Consider the following 23,192-nt stretch of genomic DNA (forward strand, 5'->3'; position numbering starts at 1 on the left):
GCCTGCGTATGTTAGATATTAAGAAGGGATCAAATCAATCAATTAATCAATCTATCAATCCCGGCCTGAACGAACGCTCTATCAACTTGAATGGACCACGCTGCGTATGCGCAATGCGTCTGCCAGAGCATGCTTACTGATACTATTTTGTCGTTAAATGTCGTTCAATCGTTTGAGGATTACCTTCAACATATGTCTTTAATGTACTATATTACGATATCCAGTCCTAAGTTCGATCTAAGTTGAGGAGGGATGGGGTTAGCATGTGAAGAGCCCACCTTCGAGCCACCCACCGAATGATATGATGATTGCGCATTTGAATTGAAAATTTTGTTACATGTTTTTCCACACACCAACCCGTACCGGTACCCTTACCCATACCCGTACTCATACCCGTACCCATTGGAATGTTTGGCGGCATGCTAACTCAATGAATACGGCAATGAATACCACAAAATGATATGCCAACTGCTTTCTCTTGTTACAAACTCGTATTTACTCGTACTTTCATATATATATATATATATACTTATCTCTATCTATCGCACTCACTGTGTTTTGCCTTTTGTTGATGATAATGATGATGGTTATGATGATGATGTTATTGATGATAACGATGATGATGATGATGATGATGATGGTGATGATGGCGCACACAGTTGAACACAGGCCTGCGTAATCCTTTCAAAAAAGTAAACACAACCGTAAACAAATGCTCACATTTCTCGTTTATAAGTAACTGCACTTGAGAATCTCTTAAGCAAATATACCACGTACCACTCTATACTCTCTGTATACTCTACTATACACACACACACACACACACACGCACACAAACACACACCTATTATTCCCCCCCACATATACTACTTAAATATATTTATAAAGATACATACAGATATATGTATAATATTTGCTTTGCGCCTTTGCCTGTCAGCGAATCGGATGGGATGGTGGGAAGCTGCTTGAGTGGAGGCTAATCCGCAATCCCTTCTGTTTTTCTGTTTTCTGTTGGTTATGCTCCGACTTAACCCGGTTTCTGCCAAAACAGGGGCACAGACACAGAGACAGGCTGGCACAGGCAACCCTCTGACTTTTATGCCCTCTCTGCTTGGAGGTAAAAGAAGGGATAGCCTGAATAGAAGGCTTCTTCTTTTATTTCCACTGCAAAGCGGGATACACAGAGTCGGTATTTAATACTTTTGAATGGATGGTCTCCGACACTTTCCAATTCCAGTACTTTACTTTTAGTTTTCCAATGAAATTTGTTTTATTTTGTGTGTGTGTTTCAAAACCGTTTGTATCCCACACTATTCAACACTTACCACCAACTTAAGCTTTCCAACACTGCTTTATTTATTCCCGCTTTTACGCTTTCCAGCACTGCTTTGCACGACTGCTGCATGCTCCTTTCTCGCACTGTTCAGGCATGTTGAGAGCTTCTCTCTCTCTCTTCCAAATTGGCTGGCTACAAAATTGTTTCATTCTTTCGTTTCGATTGCGATTGCGATTTGTGTTCCGTTCCATGGCGTTCTGCTTGCAATTGCTTGCATAACCGCTTCGCTTTCAGATTAATCAAAATTGAATACTTTTCTTAGCCAAAATCAGCAATCAGACAAAAATAAAATGCTAGAAGATCCAAAAATAGAAATAAATAAAAATGAAACGAACGTGCAACATTAAAATGAATAAACTACAATTTAAATGTCTTCTTCTACTTTTGTCTGCTCTCTCTCTCTCTCTCTCTCTTTCTCACCTTCACACTCTCTCTTTCTCTCTCTCTCTCTCCCTGCGCTGTTCTTCACGCTCTCCGCCACGATCCTTACACGATCCCACAAACACACACAAACACACACACATTCACGATCGCTTGCTCATTTCAAAAACCGTTTCCGTAACCCGTTTCCCGCTTCACACATTCGCGCTTCTTTTGTTGTGTAATCGCTTATCGATAACCAATCCTTCACTGCGCATCATCAACATACTCTCACACACACACACACTCACACTTTCAATTCTAACAACTAAAAATAAAAACAACTACAACCGATCTATATAAACTACAACATCAACATGAACAACAACAGTTCTACCAGGTGAAGCTCAACTCTCGATTTCTTTCTACAAGAATTGCCTTTGAAAACTATATCGAATGTTTCTGTTTTCTGTTTCTGTTTCCGTTTCCGTTCCACTGTTCATTCCGTTTCGTTTCGTTTCCGTTTAATTTTCGTACGTGTACGTGTCTGTTGTTAACGTAATTTCTTGAACGTCATTTGTATAGCTCACACATCCTCATCTCATCGTGTATCGTGTATATCTCGGGGTTGGGGGAGTGTATCTGTCGCAGTGCCGCTACCCCCTCCCCCTCAATGATATGTATTTGTTTTCATGTGTGTATTATAGCGCAGCTCATATGATTCCATTCCATTCCATTGCTTATCCTCCCATTCCGCCTCTCACTCGTGTTCAAGTCAATGTCGAATCACAGAACCACAAGATAAACCACATAATCTTATCAACTGAAAGGGTAACCTCAGGTTCAAACCTCAACCTCTCAACCCCATCCATATCTAGCTTCAGCTTATACACCGTTCCTCTACCCACCACCCTACCATCCCCATCGTTCGCCCGTCCCTTAGTCAATTTGTTCGATGTGTCATTTGGATAATTGAGAGAAGAGTTGTGTTCAGAGAACCGCATCGCACCATCCTAATTGATCCCCTCGTATACCTCGTATATCTGTCCATCCTGTCGACCAGCTCCCGCAATCCACTCTACCACCGACCCACTGCCCACTGCCAATCCCCAATCCCCAATCCCATTTCCTCACAAAATGAATAATACAACAAACAAAAAAAGTTTACTGAATATACTGGTAGATATATATATATTTTCCGTGGCACCTTTCGAGCTGAAAATAAAAATTTTACATTCGGTGCAGAGCTTTTTAATTGGGAAACTTCTGTTGCTGTTGCTGCTGATGCCGTCCGTAACGTCCACGTGAGTGGGTTGACGAGGCGTGTAGTGGATTTTTCGGAAGGGCCCTGATGTTGCATTGTTGTCTGAGCCATGGCAACAGCTGTAGCAGTAGCAGTAGCAGTTGCAGCAGCTATAGCTGTAGCCGGAGCTGGGACGAACATTGTTTTTTGACAATCCAACAAGTTGAAGCGAGAGCTTAACAAGTTTTGTTTTCAGCTGAAACTCCGGCCCGAAACTGATAATGGAATGAAAGGGTAAAAGTTGCCTTAATTTTACGGATTAAGACCAGAAATTCGAATCACTTTAATGCGATTTATTGAGTGAATTTCGCCATTTAGTGGCACTAGGTGAACCGGCGCCTTGATATATGTACGTATATATCTATCGATTAATGATCGATTGAGTTTCTGAAGAAGAAAATTCTCTCCGCTCGTGGAAATGTGGAGTATCATCAGTTCATCATATTGTAGCAAACCCATCTCTCTCCCACTCTCTCTCTCTCCCTCTCTGTCTCTACGAATCCCTCGCCTCGATATACTTATCGATTAATAAACGAATTTAGCCTTAAATTAGTCTTAATGTTAGCTTTAGCTTTAGCCTTAGCTTTAGCTTAGTTTTAACCCTAATCCTTGAATTAACTTGAACTTAATCCTAAACATATTTTGACTACTGGAATGCCAATTGTTTCGTTTCGTTTCATTTCGTTCCGTTCCATTCCGTTCGGTTGCGTTGGACTTGATTTCGGGTCCAACTTTCGTTTTATGTTCGTTCGTTGATTGCCCGTGTTTGCTGCATGTGTTACCAAAAACTGTTGTCCATCCTACGAATCCTACTACTACTACTACTACTACTCCCCCAATATCAAAATCCCCCAATCAACATCAACAACAACAACAACTCAACAACAACTATGACTACAACAACGAAAAAAAAATAAAAAAAAAAACAAAAAACAAAACCGAAACTCATGTTAACCGTATGTATACCAATAAAAACCAAAAAATCAATTTCCTTATCTTTAAACGCACCCATAATCTATCCCATACTCCACTCTACTATTGCCTATCCTTTGTGTGTCTTTTGCGTAAATATACATATACTTACTATTCCATTCGTATATCTCGTATCTTCGTATCTTCGTATAACTCGCATTTCTTCCTTTCCGAGCAAACTACTCTCTGTAAACTGTAAACTATACAACGAGAACTACTCAAACGATCCATTCGATTCGAGGACAGCATAAGTTACTTGACTAATGTGCCGCAGTTGTTCTGTTTCTCGTTTCTCACGTGGCAGCTGCTCGACCACGTGCTGTTCAACCCAGCACTGTGGATCTACACGCCGGCGAATGTCCAGGCCCGACTGTACTCCTATCTGGCCACCGAGTTCCTCAGCGACACTCAGATCTACAGCAATGTGCGACGAGTGAGCACCGTCCTACAGACCGTGCACACCCTCAAGTACTATTACTGGGTGGTAAATCCACGTGCCAAGAGCGGCATCATACCGAAGGGCCTAGGTGAGTGCCGGAGCCAGGATCGCTTGGGTGGCATTTATTTACAGGGGATCCCCGTTTATATCCAATTTAGATGGACCGCGTCCAGCGCAGAAGGATATACTGGCCATACGTGCCTACATCCTGCTGTTCCTCAAGCAACTGATAATGATCGGCAACGGGGTCAAGGAGGATGAACTGCAGAGCATACTCAACTATTTGACCACCATGCATGAGGTGAGAGTGAGAGCCATAGCCATAGCCTCCTAGAGAACGGAGTTCTATATCGGATTTGGACTTCGCATTTCGTATTTTCAGGACGAGAACCTGCACGATGTGCTGCAAATGCTCATCTCATTGATGTCGGAGCATCCCAGCTCCATGGTACCTGCCTTCGATGTGAAGCACGGCGTGCGCAGCATCTTCAAGCTGCTGGCGGCCGAAAGTCAATTGATTCGCCTCCAAGCCCTCAAGCTTCTAGGGTTCTTCCTCTCGCGAAGCACACACAAGTAAGTGGTGGGATATACCATGTGCCAGATACAGGGTGTGGGTTGGGGGGACTGTTACCGTATAATCCAGTGTCGATACAGTTATCGTTGGAGTGTCACACAACTACATATATGTCGATTTCTGTATCGAGCAATCGTTTCTGCCTTATCCCTCATCCTAAGCGTAAACTCTTCCTCCCTGGCTAGGCGCAAGTACGACGTGATGTCGCCCCACAATCTCTACACACTGCTGGCCGAGCGCCTGCTGCTGTACGAGGAGTCGCTGTCGCTGCCAACCTACAATGTCCTCTACGAGATCATGACGGAGCATATCTCGCAGCAGATCCTCTACACACGCCACCCGGAGCCAGAGAGCCACTATCGTCTGGAGAATCCAAGTAAGAATCGAACCACACTCGTATTCCCCCCTGAAATTCGCCCTTGAAATTCACCCCCTAATTCTTGAACCCATAACCAACCACAACCAATTTCGAAATGCAGTGATACTGAAGGTGGTGGCCACACTGATCCGCCAGTCGAAGCAGACAGAGTCGCTGATCGATGTGAAGAAGCTGTTCCTGCAGGACATGACGCTGCTGTGCAACAGCAATCGGGAGAACCGGCGCACGGTGCTGCAGATGTCCGTGTGGCAGGAGTGGCTCATCGCGATGGCATACATTCATCCCAAGAACAGTGAGGAGCAGAAGATCAGCGACATGGTATACTCGCTCTTCCGCATGCTCCTGCATCATGCCATCAAGCACGAGTATGGCGGCTGGCGCGTCTGGGTGGACACACTGGCCATCGTCCACTCGAAGGTCTCCTACGAGGAGTTCAAGCTGCAGTTTGCCCAGATGTACGAGCACTATGAGCGCCAGCGCACGGACAACATCACTGATCCCGCGCTGCGCCAGGCCCGGCCCATCAGCACGATCAGTGGCTGGGAGCGCGAAGAGCTGCAGCAGCAGCAGAACGGAGGAGGAGCTGGAGCTCCACCGGCTGCCATTCAGAGCCAGGCCACGGTGCCGGCTGTGAAGGGAGCCGTGTCCATTGCCTCGCTGGAGGATGTGGCCGCCGTCGTCGAGGAAGAGGACGATATGGAGGAGGAGACCGTCGAGGAGCTGGAAAGCTTTGAGCTACCTGTCGATGGCGAAGTAGATCCCCAGGACCCCGCAGATACTGCAGATCCCGATCCCGATCGCGATCCCTCCCTCCGTCCCGGCAGCGCTGATGGATCTGAGGCCACGACGGATCAGGAGGTGCCAGCCGTGCCGCCGAGCACCAAGTCGGTCATTGCCAACATTTCCGACGTGTACAACGAGCAAATCAAAACGGACGAAGCGCTCCAGGCCACGTCCACATCCGCGTCCACTCTGGTACCGGCGCCCACCTGCAATGGCAGCCTCGAGTCGGAGCTGAAGCTGGAAAAGGAGAAGAAGCCTCAGTCAGAGGTGGATCCCACGACCACACCTTTGGAGGGAGGCCAGGCTGCGCTAAGGAAAGCCCTGCAGCTAGGCGACGACATGGATGTGGAGGAGCTAGAGCTGGCCACGGCCAAGGATGCCCTCGATGTGGAGCAGCATGTGGCGCATGTTCTGCAGTCCTCGGAGGCGGCGCTCAACGACTGCAAGCTGGTCATGGACGATGTCCTGCAGGAGGCCTCCTCCGTGCTGAAGGACGAAGAGATTGAGCTGGCCGTCAACGAAGTGGTCCAGGGTGTTCTCAACAACGAGAAGAAGTCCCAGGAGCAGCAGAAGCAGCAGGAGCCGCAGGATAATGTCAGTCTTCTGAATAGCAAGAATCTGCTCAACAACAACTACAACAACAACAATAATCCCAGTCCCAGTGAAGAAGAGCGCAGAGAGGTGACCACCACCAGAGCCGCAGGGGATGGAGAGGCGGATGCGGAGGCGGAGACGGAAACGGAGGTCAATGCCAACGAGATCACCAACCACAGTGCCACAGCCACTCCGATACCGAAGAGCGAAAGTCCCGCGGAAGCAGCGGCAGAAAAAGCGAAAGCGGAAACGGAAACTGCGACGAAAGCTGAAGCGGCAGCAGCTGCGCCAGCGGAAGCGGAACCAAGCCCGAGCCCCACACTAGAAGCAACCAATCAAAAGACTGAAGAAGCAGCCAACAAGCTGAACAATAACGAGAAAGTCGAGCAGCCAGAGAGCAGCCAGGAGAGCATCTCCACGCCCGAGATCAGCATCAGTCCGGACACCAGCACAGAGCCGGAAAACGAGGAGAATCTTCTCCTGCTGCAGTTGGCCGAGTCCGAGGCAGAGCCCCAGTTGAAGTCCGAGGTACAGCACGCAGCCGAGCCAAGCGAGGATCTGGTGGAGCTGGCAGTGCGTGATATTGTGGAGCAGCTGATCGAAAAGGTGATCGATTCCACAGCAGCGACAGACGCCCCAGCCAAAGCCGAGACGGAGACCAACAACAACGAGCTGCCCGGCTCCAAAGGAACGGAAACGGAAGCGGCAGCGGCAGCCATAGTCGTGCCTGAGGAAGTGAAACCCCAACCGGAGGAAACACCCCAAAGCGTGGCATCCGCAGCCGAAGAAATTGTCCACGAGGTGGTCGAGGCTGCTCTTGTCCTCGCACAGGAATCCCAACCAATCCAAGAAGAGCCAGAGAAGACAGAGGAAACGGACACTAAAACGGTAAAAGAGGCCGACACCGAAACGGAAACAAAGGAGCATGTGACGGCCATTGTAAACGAAGTGCTGGACACACTGGTGGAGGAGACCGTGAAGGCGGTGGGCGAGACCGTCAACGTTAACAAGGTGGAGGCCTCAGAGCAGACGACCCAAACTTCACCGGCACCGCCGGAGGAGCAGCCAGAAGAGCAGCAGCCGCCTGCTACAGTGGCTCCCACGCCCGGCCGGGTCAAGCCCATGGAGGTAGACTCGACCACCCAGACAACGCCAAAGAATGAAGCTGGTATCGGTGTCATCCCTTCGCTGTTGACCCAGGAGGAAGTGCAGCTCCAGGAGGAGGAATCCCAGACAAGGGAGACAGTGGAGGACTGTGAGGAGCCGTCGTCGGGCATCGAGGGAAACGCTCAGCTCGAGTCCAGTCACTACGGTAAGTGGCAGAGCAGTCCTGACCTTAGAAGCTGACCTTTAATTTTCCCCTCCCCTCATCTCACAGCGAATCCAGCCAGTGGAGAGGCAAAACAGCAACAGCAGCAGCAACCGCAGCAGCAGCAGCGCTCCAAATCCGGCTCGACGCGTCCCATGTTCAGTCCGGGACCGACGCGTCCGCCCTTCCGCATACCGGAATTCAAGTGGTCGTACATCCATCAGCGGCTGCTCAGCGACGTGCTCTTCTCGCTGGAGACGGACATCCAGGTGTGGCGCAGCCACTCCACCAAGAGCGTCTTGGACTTTGTCAACTCCAGCGAGAACGCGATCTTCGTGGTAAATACGGTGCATCTGATCTCCCAGTTGGCCGACAATCTGATCATCGCCTGCGGTGGACTTTTGCCTCTGTTGGCCAGTGCTACATCTCCGAATGTAAGTAGAATCCGAACCCAAGCCCAATCATCGTTGAGCCTTCCATGAAATTATTCCGAATTGCAGTCGGAGCTGGATGTGCTGGAGCCGACGCAGGGCATGCCCCTGGAGGTGGCCGTATCCTTCTTGCAGCGTCTCGTTAACATGGCCGATGTCCTGATCTTTGCCACCTCGCTGAACTTTGGCGAACTGGAAGCCGAGAAGAACATGTCCAGCGGTGGAATACTGCGCCAGTGTCTGCGTCTCGTCTGCACCTGTGCGGTGCGCAACTGCCTCGAGTGCAAGGAGCGCACCCGCTACAATGTGGGTGCCCTCGCACGGGATGTGCCCGGGGCGGCGCATCTGCAGGCACTCATACGCGGCGCCCAAGCATCGCCAAAGGTGAGTACTCTACCCCCAGCCGGCGCACCCAATCCATAGAGAGCGCTAATCCTCATCGGTGTCAATCCGCACAGAACATTGTGGAGTCAATCACCGGTCAATTATCGCCCGTCAAGGATCCCGAGAAGCTTCTGCAGGACATGGACGTGAATCGGTTGAGGGCCGTCATCTATCGTGATGTGGTAAGTGGAAACCAAGAGACCCATGATACCCGCCATGACACGCCCTCCCTTTCGTTCGTTTCTCTTGTGCATTTGCATTCGCAGGAGGAGACGAAGCAAGCGCAGTTCCTCTCTCTGGCCATTGTCTACTTCATCTCCGTGCTGATGGTGTCCAAGTACCGCGACATTCTGGAGCCACCAGCAGAGCCACAGATCCAGCGCCAGTCGCCGGTCCTGCAGCGCACCTCAGGCGGCGGTAAGTTACCCAAAACTCTGACCCACTCAAATAGGGCTATATAAATACTCTGTAGCTATAAGGATTACTACCCTGCTATATATGCCATGGGTAGGGGCTCCGGCTCCGCCTGCCAGTGGAGTGGAGAAGTGGGACCCTCAACTGAAACTTTTTCGTTTCCGTCTCATTTCATGTTCCTTTCGTTTCGTTTCGTTTCGTACCACTTGTGTTTTTCGGTTGCGTCTGTCGCTCGTTTCCGTTTCCTGTTTCTCGTCTTCTGTTCCTTTTCGGTTAGTTTCTGATTTTCCGATGATTTTGCTGCACCAAAAACTTCACTCGTTTATGTTTTCTACTTTCGATATCTGTACAATAAAAAAAATACCATCTATAATCTAATCGATTGATATATTTGGTTCTGTTTCGATTCGGCCTCCAGTGTTACCATATTTCGTTTACTTTCGTTTCGTTCCATTCCGTATCGTTTCGTTGCGGCTTGTTTCGCTTTGGTTTCTGTGCGTTTTTTGGTTTTTTCGTCGTTTCGTTTTTGTGAACAGCTAAACGAAAGTTTTTTCTGGTAGATGCCACATGACCTATGAAAATATGTTAGCCACCCCTCCGCCCACCTACCACTCCTTTTAAAGTACCTGACCGCACCGCACCACACCGCACATTGTCCACGCTCCCCCCGCACCCAGCAGCATTCCATATACAGAGAGGTCCCCGTCCATGTGCGTGTGTGTGTGTAAGTCCTCCCAAAAGAATACCCGAATACCGTCCCACATCCACATCCCACTTAGGCGCACTCTGCACCATCCACCATACCCACCACCCACCACCTACCCCACCCACTACCCCATTCTTTTTTTAGGCTATTTATACATACACATATATGTATATATCTATCTACATGCATATACTATATAATCACCTAGTCGTTAAGCAACACAACGTTGATTAGCCAGCCCCAAAAGCGCCCGCCGCCCCAGCCGCCCCGCCCCTAAAAAAAAAAGAGAACTCATGTCTGTTCATTGTTGGAGATACTATTCGGTTTTATGTTTCTTTTCTTTGTTCCGTTTTTCGATGATTTCATTTCACGCTGCTTTTTCGGATTTATTGTACAAAAAAAAAAAAAAATCAAAAAACAAAAATAAAAAACACAAAAATGGAATACAAAATATATATAAACAAAAACATCATCAAAAAACGTACCCATCGCCCGGCCTCGCCCCCTACAAAACACGTGAATCCGAATCCCTGCCCGCCATTCCCTCAATGTGTGTGTGTAAATAAACAACGATAATCTCGATTACCATAACGATAACGATAATGATAACGATAACCATAGAAGCCGCCAGTGCGCGCCCTCTGTTCCCCCAATGGTCGCACCATGTCTACCCGCAATTCCTGCCCGAGTCGCACCAGAATCATGTGGCTGCCGCCTCCTCCATGCAACACCAGCAGCAGCAGCAACATTACTACCACCAGCAACAGCAACAACAGATGCAACAACAGACATCCCATAACCATAGCCACCATCATACGAGTATGACGGCTGCCTACTACCAGCAACAGCAGCAGCAGGCAGCAGCTACACAACAGCAGCAGCAGCATCAACAGCACCAGCAGCAGCAACAGCTTGGTGGCAACATCTCACCCACACCCTTGGCCACGCACTCGAGCAGCTCGTCCGCAAGCTCGACAGCCACCTCGCAGCCGGCCTCGAGCTCCTCGCTTTCCTCGCTGGCCTCTCAAAGCCACCAGCAGACGCACCGGCAGCTCCACAAGCAGCAACAGCAGCAGCAGCAACACTACCATCCTCACCAACAGCAGTCCCACTATGGAATGATCAATGGCCATCAGCAGCAACAGCAGCAGCAGCAGCAGCAGTTGAATGGGAAGCATTATGGGGAGAATGGATCCACAGCTGGCTATCATCCGCACCCGCACTCTCATTCGCATCCGCATGCTTATGTGCGCAACGGAGAGACTGCCACACAGCAGAATAGATTGGCAGAGTACCAGATGCCTGGAGGAGCAGCCGCTGGCACTGCAACTGGAACTGTAGCTGGAGGAGCTATAGCTGGAGGCCTGGTGAATGGCCATGCCACGGGTGGTGGCAACAACAATAATGCCAACATGATGAACAACATGCGGAATCTGAGAAACGGCCACAGTGCTGCCACATCATCTGTTGGTGGAGCTGTGGTTGGGACAGGAGCTGGATCTGGACCTGGACCTGGATCTGGAGGCGTCATGAGCAACATGAACATGGGCATGGGAATGGGCATGGGAATGGGTATGGGGATAGGCATGGGAATGGAAGGAGACGGTGATGTTGGCGTAGGCGTAGGCGGAGGCGTGGCGTACAAGACAAACGCCATAAACAATAATTACCGCTACAATGGACAACGCACCGCATCCGTTTCCGGCTCTGGAACAGGTATCGCTCGCTCGAGTGTTTTGTAGAGTAGTTGTAATGTCACGCTCTCTCGACTCTCTCTCTCTCTCTATCTATCTATTTATGTATCTATGTATCTCTTACCGTTTCTGTATCTGTACTTGTATCTCTATCATTAAACTATCTTCCCCCATTATTTAGTATTTAGATTGTAGCGAATATATTTTTTTATTTCGATCTCCTTTCCTCACTTACCTTTGTACCTCTCCTTATCGTTTCCTTGCCGATATAGTTTTTGTGTTGTGTATAGCCATACCTTCGGTTTCGTAATCCGTAGTCCGTATCTACTAGTATTACTCGTAGCTATTCTGTATGTGTGTGTTTGTGTCTGTATGTGTAGTATCTCAATCTTTGTTCTGCCAGTTCTGTTTTACGACTGTGTGTGTGTGTTCTGTTCTCTGTGGGTGTGTGTGTGTGAGGAGGGGGGTGTGTACGCATTGCTTGTACATACATACATAATATTTCTATGCTACACACACCCTGCGAGAAAAGAGATTCTATATTTTTGCATTTATGGAGTGTTTTTGTTTTTGTTATTTTTTTAGTTATGCTCTCGCTCGTTCTCCCTCTCGCTCTCTCGCTCTCTATGTTAACATCCGGGGTATCCGAGTGCTGCTGTCCTGCATACCCCGGGGCTTATTCAGGGAAATCCACAAATGCAGATACTGATACTGATTCCTGTCTGTGCCCCCAAAGCGCCTTAAATATTAAATTATCTCCGTGGCAACAACCCCACCCGCCCCCAACTCATTTACCCATCGATGACCGCTTTTATTATTAACATTATTATCGCTCGTAAGCATATTTAAGTGCATAATCCATCTCGCTTTGACCGGCCAAACGACCACACGATATGGGATGGGACTCACCCTAAACCCCACAATTCCCCCATGAATCTTCCGGCTTAATCAGAGTGTTTTCCCTCTGCTTGTTCTTCTGGCTTCTTGCTTGTGGCTTTTCTTGGTTTCTCGCATTTTTCGCCCCGGCTTTTGCGGGGCTTTTCAGTTGTTCCAGCTCCCAGTTTTTCCCCCCCAGTTTGTCAGTTTTTCCGTTTTCCGTTTTACGTGTTTCTGCCCCACAATGCACCATTCATACAAACAAATATACATACTCGTACATTTTTATTGAAATTCGGACATTTTCTGCTTGGAGATCGAGTCCTTCTCGTTTTGGTATTTATTGTTTATCTACAAAACTATTTACAGCATTTATTTCTGTGTGTTTTATGGAAAATGAACTCATACTCGTGCTGGGCGATGGAAAATGGCAGGAGAGACGGGAGACTTTTAATTGCAAGACAGGAAATGATGTGTGTGTGTGTGTGATGTAATGCTCTGCTGTGGCAGCTTCATGTGGGAAAGGAATAGGAAAAGGGAGAGGGAAAAGGGAGGGAAAAGGGAAAAGGGATACGTTATCCAAATTTGCTTTTAAAAACTGCAATCTATCTTTGTAACACCCTAACTCACACACACACGGCCCCAGAATGTTGCAGCCACACAGTGACAGCCAGAAATTTTGGACCAACTTCAAACTAGAACTTTTTACCAGGCTCTCTCTCTCTCTGTCTCTATCTATCTATCTCTTTGTATCTTTCTATCTGGCCTTCTTTCTACTCTGCTGGCTCGTCATTTTCATGCTGTCAGCAGACATTTTATTTCATTTATCTTCATTTGCAACACACACACACATAGACTCGGGGTGGCAAACTCAGAGGCCACCAGGGGCCGCCTGAAAATGTATCACACACACACACACAAATCACCCCCGCCCCGCCCCATCATCACTGGCAATGAAAGAGAATTCGTTAATTTTACATTTTATGAAAATGAATTACATGAAAATTATACAATTTTCCATTCATACACGCGTTCGAGCTTGTGTGTGTTAGTGCGTCAGGATCTCTGTGTGTGTGTGTGTGTGTGTGTGTTTCAGGGCGCATAAAACATTTCGCAGACAGGCCATAAAACGGTATTCGGCACGCCTGCATATTAAAAATTACCATTGGACATGGTCCGAGCCACGCGAATGGAAAGGGATCCCTCCAACCGCCCCCGCAGAAAACAGACCAGCAAAAAATATGGCGAAGGTGTAGGAATATAGGTAGACGAATGGGGGAATACCCTGCAGCTCTCGAACAACGAGAGGCCGTCAGTAATCGAGTATCAATCGCTCGTCCGTTCAATCGTCCAACGAGGTCCATTGTCGAGTATTTTCTGTTTTACTCAAGTCAATTACATATATGGAAAAAGTACCGTGATCCTGATTGAGTGGGTATCGGCTCCTAAACGATAACAAACACAATTGTTAGCCCTCCACGGACTCGCAGTCATTCAGTGCCTGCCATCTAGGGGTCATTCTAGGGTAGCAACAGCATTCCCATTACGATTTTAATGGCAGCGACAAAAATGTAAATTAGTCGCGCCAAAAAACAGGAAAAAAACGAGCGGAAAAAAACAGCCACAACAACAAAAACAACAACGACAGAATGGGGAAAACTTTTGGGATAATTTATGAAAGCAGAAAACGAGAGAACAAAGCGTAGGGGAAAAATGAAAAGCGACAAAAGCAAAAACAAAAAAAAAAAATGCGAATTGCGAAGGAAAACAGTTTGTACAACTGTTGGAGCCGATAACACGTTCCGAATTCTGTTCAAAAGTAATTTGTGGCCAGCACTCCCTGTCTTTCTCCCACTCAATCTGTGTGTGTGTGTGTGTGTGTGTGTGTGTGTGGGCGTGGCGGTGCATGAAAATAATTGCAAAATTAAACGAACGAAAAAAAGAAGTGGAGGCAGAAGCAGAAGGTGGAATAATGGAGGAGCAGGACATAATGGATAGAGCGAACGGCCGGCGAGTGCACAAAAGTGTAGCATACTTAATGGGGATTGCAGAGAGGAGGCACAGGGACCAACTGGAGCACGTGTTACACGGCCACCATCCGCATGTCAGGGACCATCATAAATTTCAATTAAGCCAGGATCAGATCAGGCTTGAGCCAACTGTTAAACAAGGTTAATTTGTAGATAAAACCCAGGCAGCAGGCAGCAGCCACCAGTCGGCAGTCTGTAGTCTGTAGTCTGTAGTCTGTAGTCTGTAGTCTGTAGTCGGCAGTCCAAAGAGAATTTCACACCTCGCACTCGAAGCCAGGGATTAGGGAAAATTATGAAAGGAGGGAGCACTTTTCGTGGCTAATTCATGCAAATGCTCCTTTCAAATACTTCCTCTGCCCCACTCTGCCTTCCCTGTGAGTCTGTGAGTCGGTGTGTCTGTGGGTCGGTGTGTCTGTGTGTCTTGAATGTCTGCAGAGTGTCTGCCTCTTGAGTTCTACTTGTGTTTATATTTTTTCTTTGTGGGCTTATTCCGTTTGTTCATTTTCCCACCGTACACTTTTCCATTCGAGTTTTCGAGTTGAGTTTTTAGAGTTTCCATTTCCGTTTCAGTTTGTCTACAGCTTCGTGCTACCGTAAATTCTACAGATATCTACTCTAGTGATTGAAACTTATTGTAACGAATCGAAGAAGTACACGAGAAACAGTCGACACACACACCATTTCGACCCATTCTGTGGCATGCAACTAATCGTTCTCTTTTTCTCTCTTCTCTCTTTCCGTATCTGTGTGCTCTTTCGTTCTCCAATCTGTAGGTGGACGCCAGATCCAGGACAGCGACTATGAAATTATTGTCGTGGATGAGAACAATCCGTCGGTGCTGGCGGATAATGATTCGCATTCGAGCGGACCGCCATCGATCAAGGTGAGTTTTTTGTGAACGCGACTGTACTCGTATGAATGCAAGTGAATGCAAGTGGATGCAGGTGAATGCAGGTGAATGAATGGGTGAGTGAATAGGTGAGTGCGTGTGCCGCAAAGAAGGATTTCTGTCGCATGACTGTCCTTGATGCATGCGACATGAACTGTGACAGAATGCGACACGCGGCAGTGTATGTCCACGTGTGTGTATGAGTGTGACTAGAGTTAGTGCATCGTATAGATTATATTTCTAAGAAAATCTAAGAAAAAAAAAAACCAAAAACTAAACTTCATTTGCATGTGCAACGAATCGCAAAAACGAAACAAAATTTCCAAAAAAATACAAATCGAAAATGTCACAGGCCAACAACCAGACATCAACAACAGCCCATAATATTTACAACAACAACAACACTAAGACAACAACAACAACAAAAAGTACTACCATTACGACAGCAGCTGCAGCTGCAACAACAACAGCAACAACAACAACAACAATTAAAATTCAACAACAACCATTGTCACCACCAAAGCCAATGGTGCCACAGAGACTACCAAAGGTAACAATGAACCACAGCCAAAAAACTAAAAAAAAAAAGAGAAACAGTCACAAGAAGTACAGCCACAAACAACTGCAACAAAACATAGCTTTTGACCGTCTGTAAAACCACCCAAAAAGCCACTCACTCACTTATGCCCACGCACCACGTGCCACGTACTGCCACAGCCACAGCCCACAGCCCACAGCCCACAAAACACAAAACATTGAAGCACTGTTACTGAAATTCGCCATTGAATCCTTCATTATTTGTGTTCGTTTCGTTTCGTTTCATTGAGTGCTTTAATTAGTGCCGCACACACTGGCCTATGGCTTCAATGATATATGTACATACATACATATTTATTAATATTAATGTGTACGAGTATTTTTATTTGCGTCAATAATTGAATTGAATTACTCTTTGCTGTATGTCCATTAGTAAATCTCGATCTTCGATTTTTAATTAAAGATAGTGACAACATATTCCCTATTCCAGTGTAGACTGTTGCCATAGCACTCCAAAATATACACTCCGAGAAAAAAGTCCTTATTTTGGAGATTAAAAAGTTTGTTTTCACTTAAATTTGGACAATAAATTTCATATAAAAAATTCACATTTAAATTGAATATTTTCATATTTCTATATATATATAAATCTTTTGAAATGTTTCATATTTAAAAAACATGGCCCATAAATATTCAAAATTCATTTCAATAAATGTCTGCTTAAATCAAAGTGAATTCTATTTAATTTCACTTTTCTGGTATTTAAAAATTTAAATTGAATTTAAATTAATTTAAATATGCGTGTCTCTGAGTGTTGTAATGGACAATGGAAAAATATCTGTAAATCTATAAAAATGCATAATGCCAATGCCAGAGGGCATTTTTTACAATAACCGACTTAGCCGTGCTAAAAGAATTACGAAAGGATTTTATAATTTTATTTTGAGTCAGTAAACCGCATTGAAAAATCTACAAGTTACGTTTAATAATTATTAACCCTATTGCTTTTCGTTTCATCCAAGAATAGTTACCCCGTCTTTCATTTCGTTTTTATTGATTTTCTCTGATTTAATTTCAAATTACTTTTAATGGGGGGGATTATTTATTTTTGAACTCAATTGACTTTTCATTTGTCCATCCCATCTCCATCAATGAATCAAATCATTTAATGAACCGCACCCACACACGCACACAGAACGCATTCGAGTACCACCAGCACCCAGCAGCCAGCACCCAGCCCCCCTCCAGAGCATGCATTGCCACGCGAAGGTGCCTCTTCGTTTTCGGGTGGGGGGGGGCGGCTGCGTGTCCTGTGTACTGAGGGGTGCGTGTCCTCATGTAGGTAGCCAACCGGCGATGTATCCCCGTCCTCGTGTTTGTTTGTCTATGTAAATGTCGTTGTCGATACCGGGTAGAGTGTGTGTCAGTAGTGTGTCTGTAACAGTAAACGTATGTGTATATGTTATGTATGTACGAGTGTATCCCGTGCAATTAGTGATACATGCCCGTAATACACACACCAGAACAAAACACTACACACACTTCTGTGTGTGGAACGCACACTTCTTGGCTTTTATCACGTTTTTCGGTAGCCATTGCTTAATGAACTAATACTCACGCATAATTTATTCCCGCACATGCATACGCACACGCACAGCTAATCATCTATCCATGTGTGTGTGTGTGTGTGTCTGTGCGTAGTACTAAGTGCACTGCTCTCTCTCCGCCTCTCTCTCTCCCCTCGCTGTCCCCGTATCTATCTTCCGCTCTCAGTCCACTCCACTCAATGGATGCGTGCATATATCACAGTTGACAGGAAGAGATAAGAGCTTGTACAGGGCCTTGGGTTTGGTCTGCGGATTGGTCCAGGGGATTTTGGATGGGTTTTGAATTGAATTTGGGGTTGTGTGTGTGGATAAGCCTCACGCACACACACACACACACACAAACGTAGGACATATGGACACACTATTACGGACGCGGACGCGGACACGGACACACTTTTGAGGGCAAACAAAGACAGCGATTGATTTCGTGTTGATGACATGCTGCACGCACTGCTCTATGCCGCTGTCTCTGCCTCTGCCTCTGACACACGCAACACAGCAGCAACAGCAACAGCAACAGCTGACGCAACACGGATATGGGACTCCCGGACCTTTCCACATTCCCACATTTCACATTCAATCCGTACGATCCGGACAGACAGCCGGGCGACTGGACAGGCGTGTACCTACCACCTACGTTTTGGGGTTTGGGGTTGGTGTTGGAGCTGCGACATGCGTGTGCAGCGCGTGCCGCTGACATTCTGTTGTATTTGACAGTTGACATTTGTCAAACGCTTAACAAAATTTGTCACATGCCCTGCCAGCTCATTCGTGTTCGGGATTCCGCCACGTTTCGCCACGGTGTCTCCGCTCCGATTCGTACTACGACGCCTAATGCCATTCGGATGAGCCGAATTTGAGGTAATGGTACGAGATTTTCGGGTTCGGTGTTCCGGGGTAAATCTGGACTACTTTTATGAAAATCAGTTTGACAAACTGTCGCCGCCATGCCCGACAATGAGCGGCAGGCAGGCCGACAGGCAGCAGTAGGAGGAGATGCAGGAGATGTAGGAGATGTCGGAGAACTGGGACGAGTCGATGACAAATGCATGTGTTGACAAAACGGACGGACGCCTGGACATGGTCTACCATTTCGGGGGGATTGGCGAGGGAATGGCAGGGATGGCGGCTTGCTCGAGAATTTTGATTTATAGTCCAGTGTGCATAATTAATGTGCAAATGATAGGCATACATCAAAACACCGCCCACACACCCAGACATACACTGCTTTTAATGTATTCAAACCCACACAAACACACAAGGAAAAGGGAAAGAGAGTGGGAGAGAAAGTCGGAGAGAAAGCGAAGAACACCCACATCAAGGGTGGCCCAATCTGGATTGCTCTTCTTCTGCCCCCGACCTCCACCCGTAAAGTTATGCATATTTTGATTACCTACTTATTTCTCATCTATTCCCAAATTCCAAAACCCCCCTCCACATCCACATCCACACCCACACCCACACCCACACCCGCAACCACACCCAAACAGAGCGTCGACTCGGACGTGGGCTCCCTGAACATGAACTCAACCGAAAACGAAGTTCCCGAGGTGGAGTCCTCCAGCGAGATCCTGATCGATGACCACCACAAGCCCAGCCACTCGAACGACGAGAGCTGGACGGATGTGAATCTGAACGAGGATGCCGCCGTTCAGGCGGCCAGCGCCGGCATGGTGGTGGGACTCGTCGACGGTGGGGACAAGCATGATCCCTCCTCGGCCACCCATCCCCATTCCCAGCATGGACAGCAGGGAGGCGCCGCAGGAGCAGGCGGGCCACAGCAGCAGCAGCAGCAACAGCAGCACGGACCACTGGGTCATGGGATCATGGGTGGAGAGCGGGGCGACAAGCCCGACTCGGAGATCTCTGTGGTGCGGGTTCCCGATGGCTATGGCAGCGGCTCGACGGGCTCTGCCTCCGGGGCGCCCGTAGGACCCGGCCAGGGCGTCGGCGGTGGCCAACGTCCGCGGCCCGAGGAGCTGCCAATGAAGGCCCCGGCACTCGTGGCCCAGCTGCCGCTGACGACGCCCTCCCGGGAGGCGAGTCTCACACAGAAGCTGGAGATCGCCCTGGGACCGGTGTGTCCGCTGCTGCGCGAGATTATGGTGGACTTTGCCCCGTTCCTGTCCAAGACGCTGGTCGGCTCGCACGGCCAGGAGCTGCTGATGGAGGGCAAGGGCCTGACCACCTTCAAGAACTCGCACTCGGTGGTGGAGCTGGTGATGCTGCTCTGCTCACAGGAGTGGCAGAACAGCCTCCAGAAGCACGCCGGCCTCGCCTTCATCGAGCTGATCAACGAGGGCCGTCTGCTCTCGCACGCCATGAAGGACCACATCGTGCGCGTGGCCAACGAGGCGGAGTTCATCCTCAATCGGATGCGGGCCGACGATGTCCTGAAACACGCCGACTTCGAGTCACAGTGCGCCCAGACGCTGCTGGAGCGGCGCGAGGAGGAGCGAATGTGCGACCACCTCATCACCGCTGCCCGTCGCCGGGACAATGTCATCGCCAGCCGCCTCCTGGAGAAGGTGCGCAACATCATGTGCAACCGCCACGGCGCCTGGGGCGATGTCAGTGGAGTGGGCGTGGGCGCGGGAGTGGGGCCAGTTGCGATCCAGAAGAGCACCTACTGGAAGCTGGATGCCTGGGAAGACGATGCCCGCCGGCGCAAGCGGATGGTGCAGAACCCCCGCGGCTCCTCCCACCCGCAGGCCACGCTGAAGGCGGCCCTCGAGAACGGAGGGCCCGAGGACGCCATACTGCAGACGCGCGACGAGTTCCACACCCAGATCGCCGTCTCGCGGGCCCATCCCTCGGCACAGCACAACGGAGAGCTGCTGGACGATGCCGAGCTGCTGATCGAGGACCGGGAGCTGGACCTCGATCTCACGGGGCCGGTGAACATCAGCACGAAGGCGCGCCTGATTGCCCCCGGACTGGTGGCCCCTGGCACCGTCTCGATCACTAGCACGGAGATGTTCTTCGAGGTGGACGAGGAGCATTCGGAGTTCCAGAAGATCGACGGCGAGGTGCTCAAGTACTGCGACCATCTGCACGGCAAGTGGTACTTCTCGGAGGTGCGCGCGATCTTCTCGCGCCGCTACCTGCTGCAGAACGTCGCCCTGGAGATATTCCTGGCGAGCCGCACCTCCATCCTGTTCGCCTTCCCCGACCAGCACACCGTCAAGAAAGTGATCAAGGCCCTGCCGCGTGTGGGCGTTGGCATCAAGTACGGCATACCGCAGACGCGCCGCGCCTCTATGATGTCCCCCCGCCAGCTAATGCGCAACTCGAACATGACCCAGAAGTGGCAGCGGCGCGAGATCTCCAACTTCGAGTACTTGATGTTCCTGAACACGATCGCGGGGCGGACATACAACGACCTCAACCAGTATCCCATCTTCCCCTGGGTGCTGACCAACTACGAGTCGAAGGACCTGGACCTCAGCCTGCCCTCCAACTACCGGGATCTGTCCAAGCCGATCGGCGCCCTGAATCCGTCGCGTCGCGCCTACTTCGAGGAGCGGTACGAGAGCTGGGACAGCGACACCATTCCGCCCTTCCACTACGGCACCCACTACTCGACGGCGGCCTTCACTCTCAACTGGCTGGTGCGCGTGGAGCCCTTCACGACCATGTTCCTGGCGCTGCAGGGCGGCAAGTTCGACTATCCGGACAGGTTGTTCTCGTCCGTGTCGCTGTCGTGGAAGAACTGCCAGCGGGACACGTCGGATGTGAAGGAGCTGATACCAGAGTGGTATTTCCTGCCGGAGATGTTCTACAATGCCTCCGGCTACAGACTGGGACACCGTGAGGACGGGGCCCTGGTGGACGACATCGAGCTGCCGCCGTGGGCCAAGAGCCCCGAGGAGTTCGTACGCATCAATCGCATGGCCTTGGAGTCGGAGTTCGTCTCCTGCCAGCTGCACCAGTGGATCGATCTGATATTCGGCTACAAGCAGCGCGGACCCGAGGCCATCCGGGCCACCAATGTCTTCTACTATCTCACCTACGAGGGCAGCGTCGATCTGGACGGCGTCCTCGATCCGGTGATGCGCGAAGCGGTCGAGAACCAGATCCGCAACTTTGGCCAGACGCCCAGCCAGCTGCTGATGGAGCCCCATCCGCCGCGCAGCTCCGCCATGCATCTCTCCCCCATGATGTTCAGCGCCATGCCCGAGGATCTGTGCCAAATGCTCAAGTTCTACCAGAACTCGCCGGTCATCCACATCTCGGCCAACACGTACCCACAGCTGTCGCTGCCGTCCGTCGTCACCGTGACCGCCGGGCATCAGTTTGCCGTCAATCGCTGGAACTGCAACTACACCGCATCCGTCCAGAGTCCCAGCTATGCTGAGTCGCCCCAGTCGCCCGGTTCCAATCAGCCGCTGACCATCGACCCGGTTCTCGGTGAGCATTTTCCCCGTTTCCAGTTTTCCGGTTCTTTTTTAACGCTCCTCCCATATCATCCCCAATCCCCTATCCTGTAGCTGTGCACGGCGCCAATAACAACAGCAATGCGGTGAGCCGCCGCCATTTAGGGGACAACTTCAGCCAAATGCTGAAGATCCGCTCCAACTGCTTTGTGACCACGGTGGACAGCCGTTTCCTGATTGCCTGCGGCTTCTGGGACAACAGTTTCCGCGTCTTTGCCACCGAAACTGGTAAGTCGAGATCCCGTTAGATCTCTTCCCCATAGAGCGCCCTGCTATCGCCACTATCCTTCCCTCTTGTCTCCAGCGAAAATCGTACAGATAGTGTTCGGACACTTTGGGGTGGTCACCTGCATGGCCCGCTCGGAGTGCAACATCACATCCGACTGCTACATCGCATCGGGATCGGCGGACTGCACGGTGCTGCTGTGGCACTGGAATGCCCGCACCCAGAGCATTGTGGGCGAGGGCGACGTGCCCACACCGCGGGCCACCCTCACGGGCCACGAACAGGCCGTCACCTCGGTGGTGATCAGCGCCGAGCTGGGCCTAGTCGTCTCCGGGTCATCCAGTAAGTATTGCAGGAGGATGCTCCATCCTGACGGCTATGTCAAATTCCCTCTTGCCTTTGTGTAGATGGTCCCGTGCTCATACACACGACGTTCGGGGATCTGCTGCGTTCGCTGGACCCGCCATCGGAGTTTCATTCCCCGGAGCTGATCACCATGTCCCGGGAGGGCTTCATTGTGATCAACTACGACAAGGGAAATGTGGCCGCCTACACTATCAATGGCAAGAAGCTGCGCCATGAGACGCACAACGACAATCTGCAGGTAAATTATATTTGATCTTCTACCCTTTCAGATATCTGTATCTCTCTATCTTTGGTGTACCATTTACTGATCATGATCACTTGTCTTTCTTTTCTCCCTTTCAGTGCATGCTGCTGTCGCGCGATGGCGAATACCTGATGACCGCCGGCGATCGTGGCATCGTGGAGGTGTGGCGCACCTTTAACCTAGCACCACTCTATGCCTTCCCCGCATGCAATGCGGGCATTCGATCCCTGGCCTTGACACACGATCAAAAGTGAGTAAAACTCCCCAGACAATGTACAGAGCAGCGCATCGAGAAGTCCCTAA

General features: G+C 49.5%; 1 protein-coding gene across 26 annotated transcripts in view; it reads left to right on the forward strand.

Annotated features, from left to right (window-relative positions):
• Positions 1-23,192, forward strand: part of rg (A kinase anchor protein rugose) — a 187,179-nt gene that overhangs the window by 162,689 nt on the left and 1,298 nt on the right. For 6 of the 26 annotated variants that reach the window (XM_033383033.1, XM_033383031.1, XM_033383032.1 and 3 more), the window contains 19 exons: positions 660-692; positions 2,088-2,096; positions 4,246-4,498; positions 4,569-4,711; positions 4,793-4,983; positions 5,146-5,360; positions 5,464-8,052; positions 8,119-8,483; positions 8,550-8,864; positions 8,939-9,046; positions 9,131-9,281; positions 10,606-11,700; positions 15,358-15,467; positions 15,826-16,023; positions 19,108-22,027; positions 22,108-22,281; positions 22,358-22,621; positions 22,687-22,883; positions 22,988-23,139. In XM_033383033.1, the coding sequence (XP_033238924.1) occupies positions 660-692; positions 2,088-2,096; positions 4,246-4,498; positions 4,569-4,711; positions 4,793-4,983; positions 5,146-5,360; positions 5,464-8,052; positions 8,119-8,483; positions 8,550-8,864; positions 8,939-9,046; positions 9,131-9,281; positions 10,606-11,700; positions 15,358-15,467; positions 15,826-16,023; positions 19,108-22,027; positions 22,108-22,281; positions 22,358-22,621; positions 22,687-22,883; positions 22,988-23,139 (9,482 nt within the window). The remainder of the gene's footprint in view (positions 1-659; positions 693-2,087; positions 2,097-4,245; positions 4,499-4,568; positions 4,712-4,792; positions 4,984-5,145; positions 5,361-5,463; positions 8,053-8,118; positions 8,484-8,549; positions 8,865-8,938; positions 9,047-9,130; positions 9,282-10,605; positions 11,701-15,357; positions 15,468-15,825; positions 16,024-19,107; positions 22,028-22,107; positions 22,282-22,357; positions 22,622-22,686; positions 22,884-22,987; positions 23,140-23,192) is intronic. The other 20 variants (XM_015185629.2, XM_015185618.2, XM_015185628.2 and 17 more) reach the window with 13 other exon arrangements.

Source organism: Drosophila pseudoobscura, chromosome X (genome assembly GCF_009870125.1).
Source record: "Drosophila pseudoobscura strain MV-25-SWS-2005 chromosome X, UCI_Dpse_MV25, whole genome shotgun sequence".
NCBI lineage: Eukaryota > Metazoa > Arthropoda > Insecta > Diptera > Drosophilidae > Drosophila > Drosophila pseudoobscura.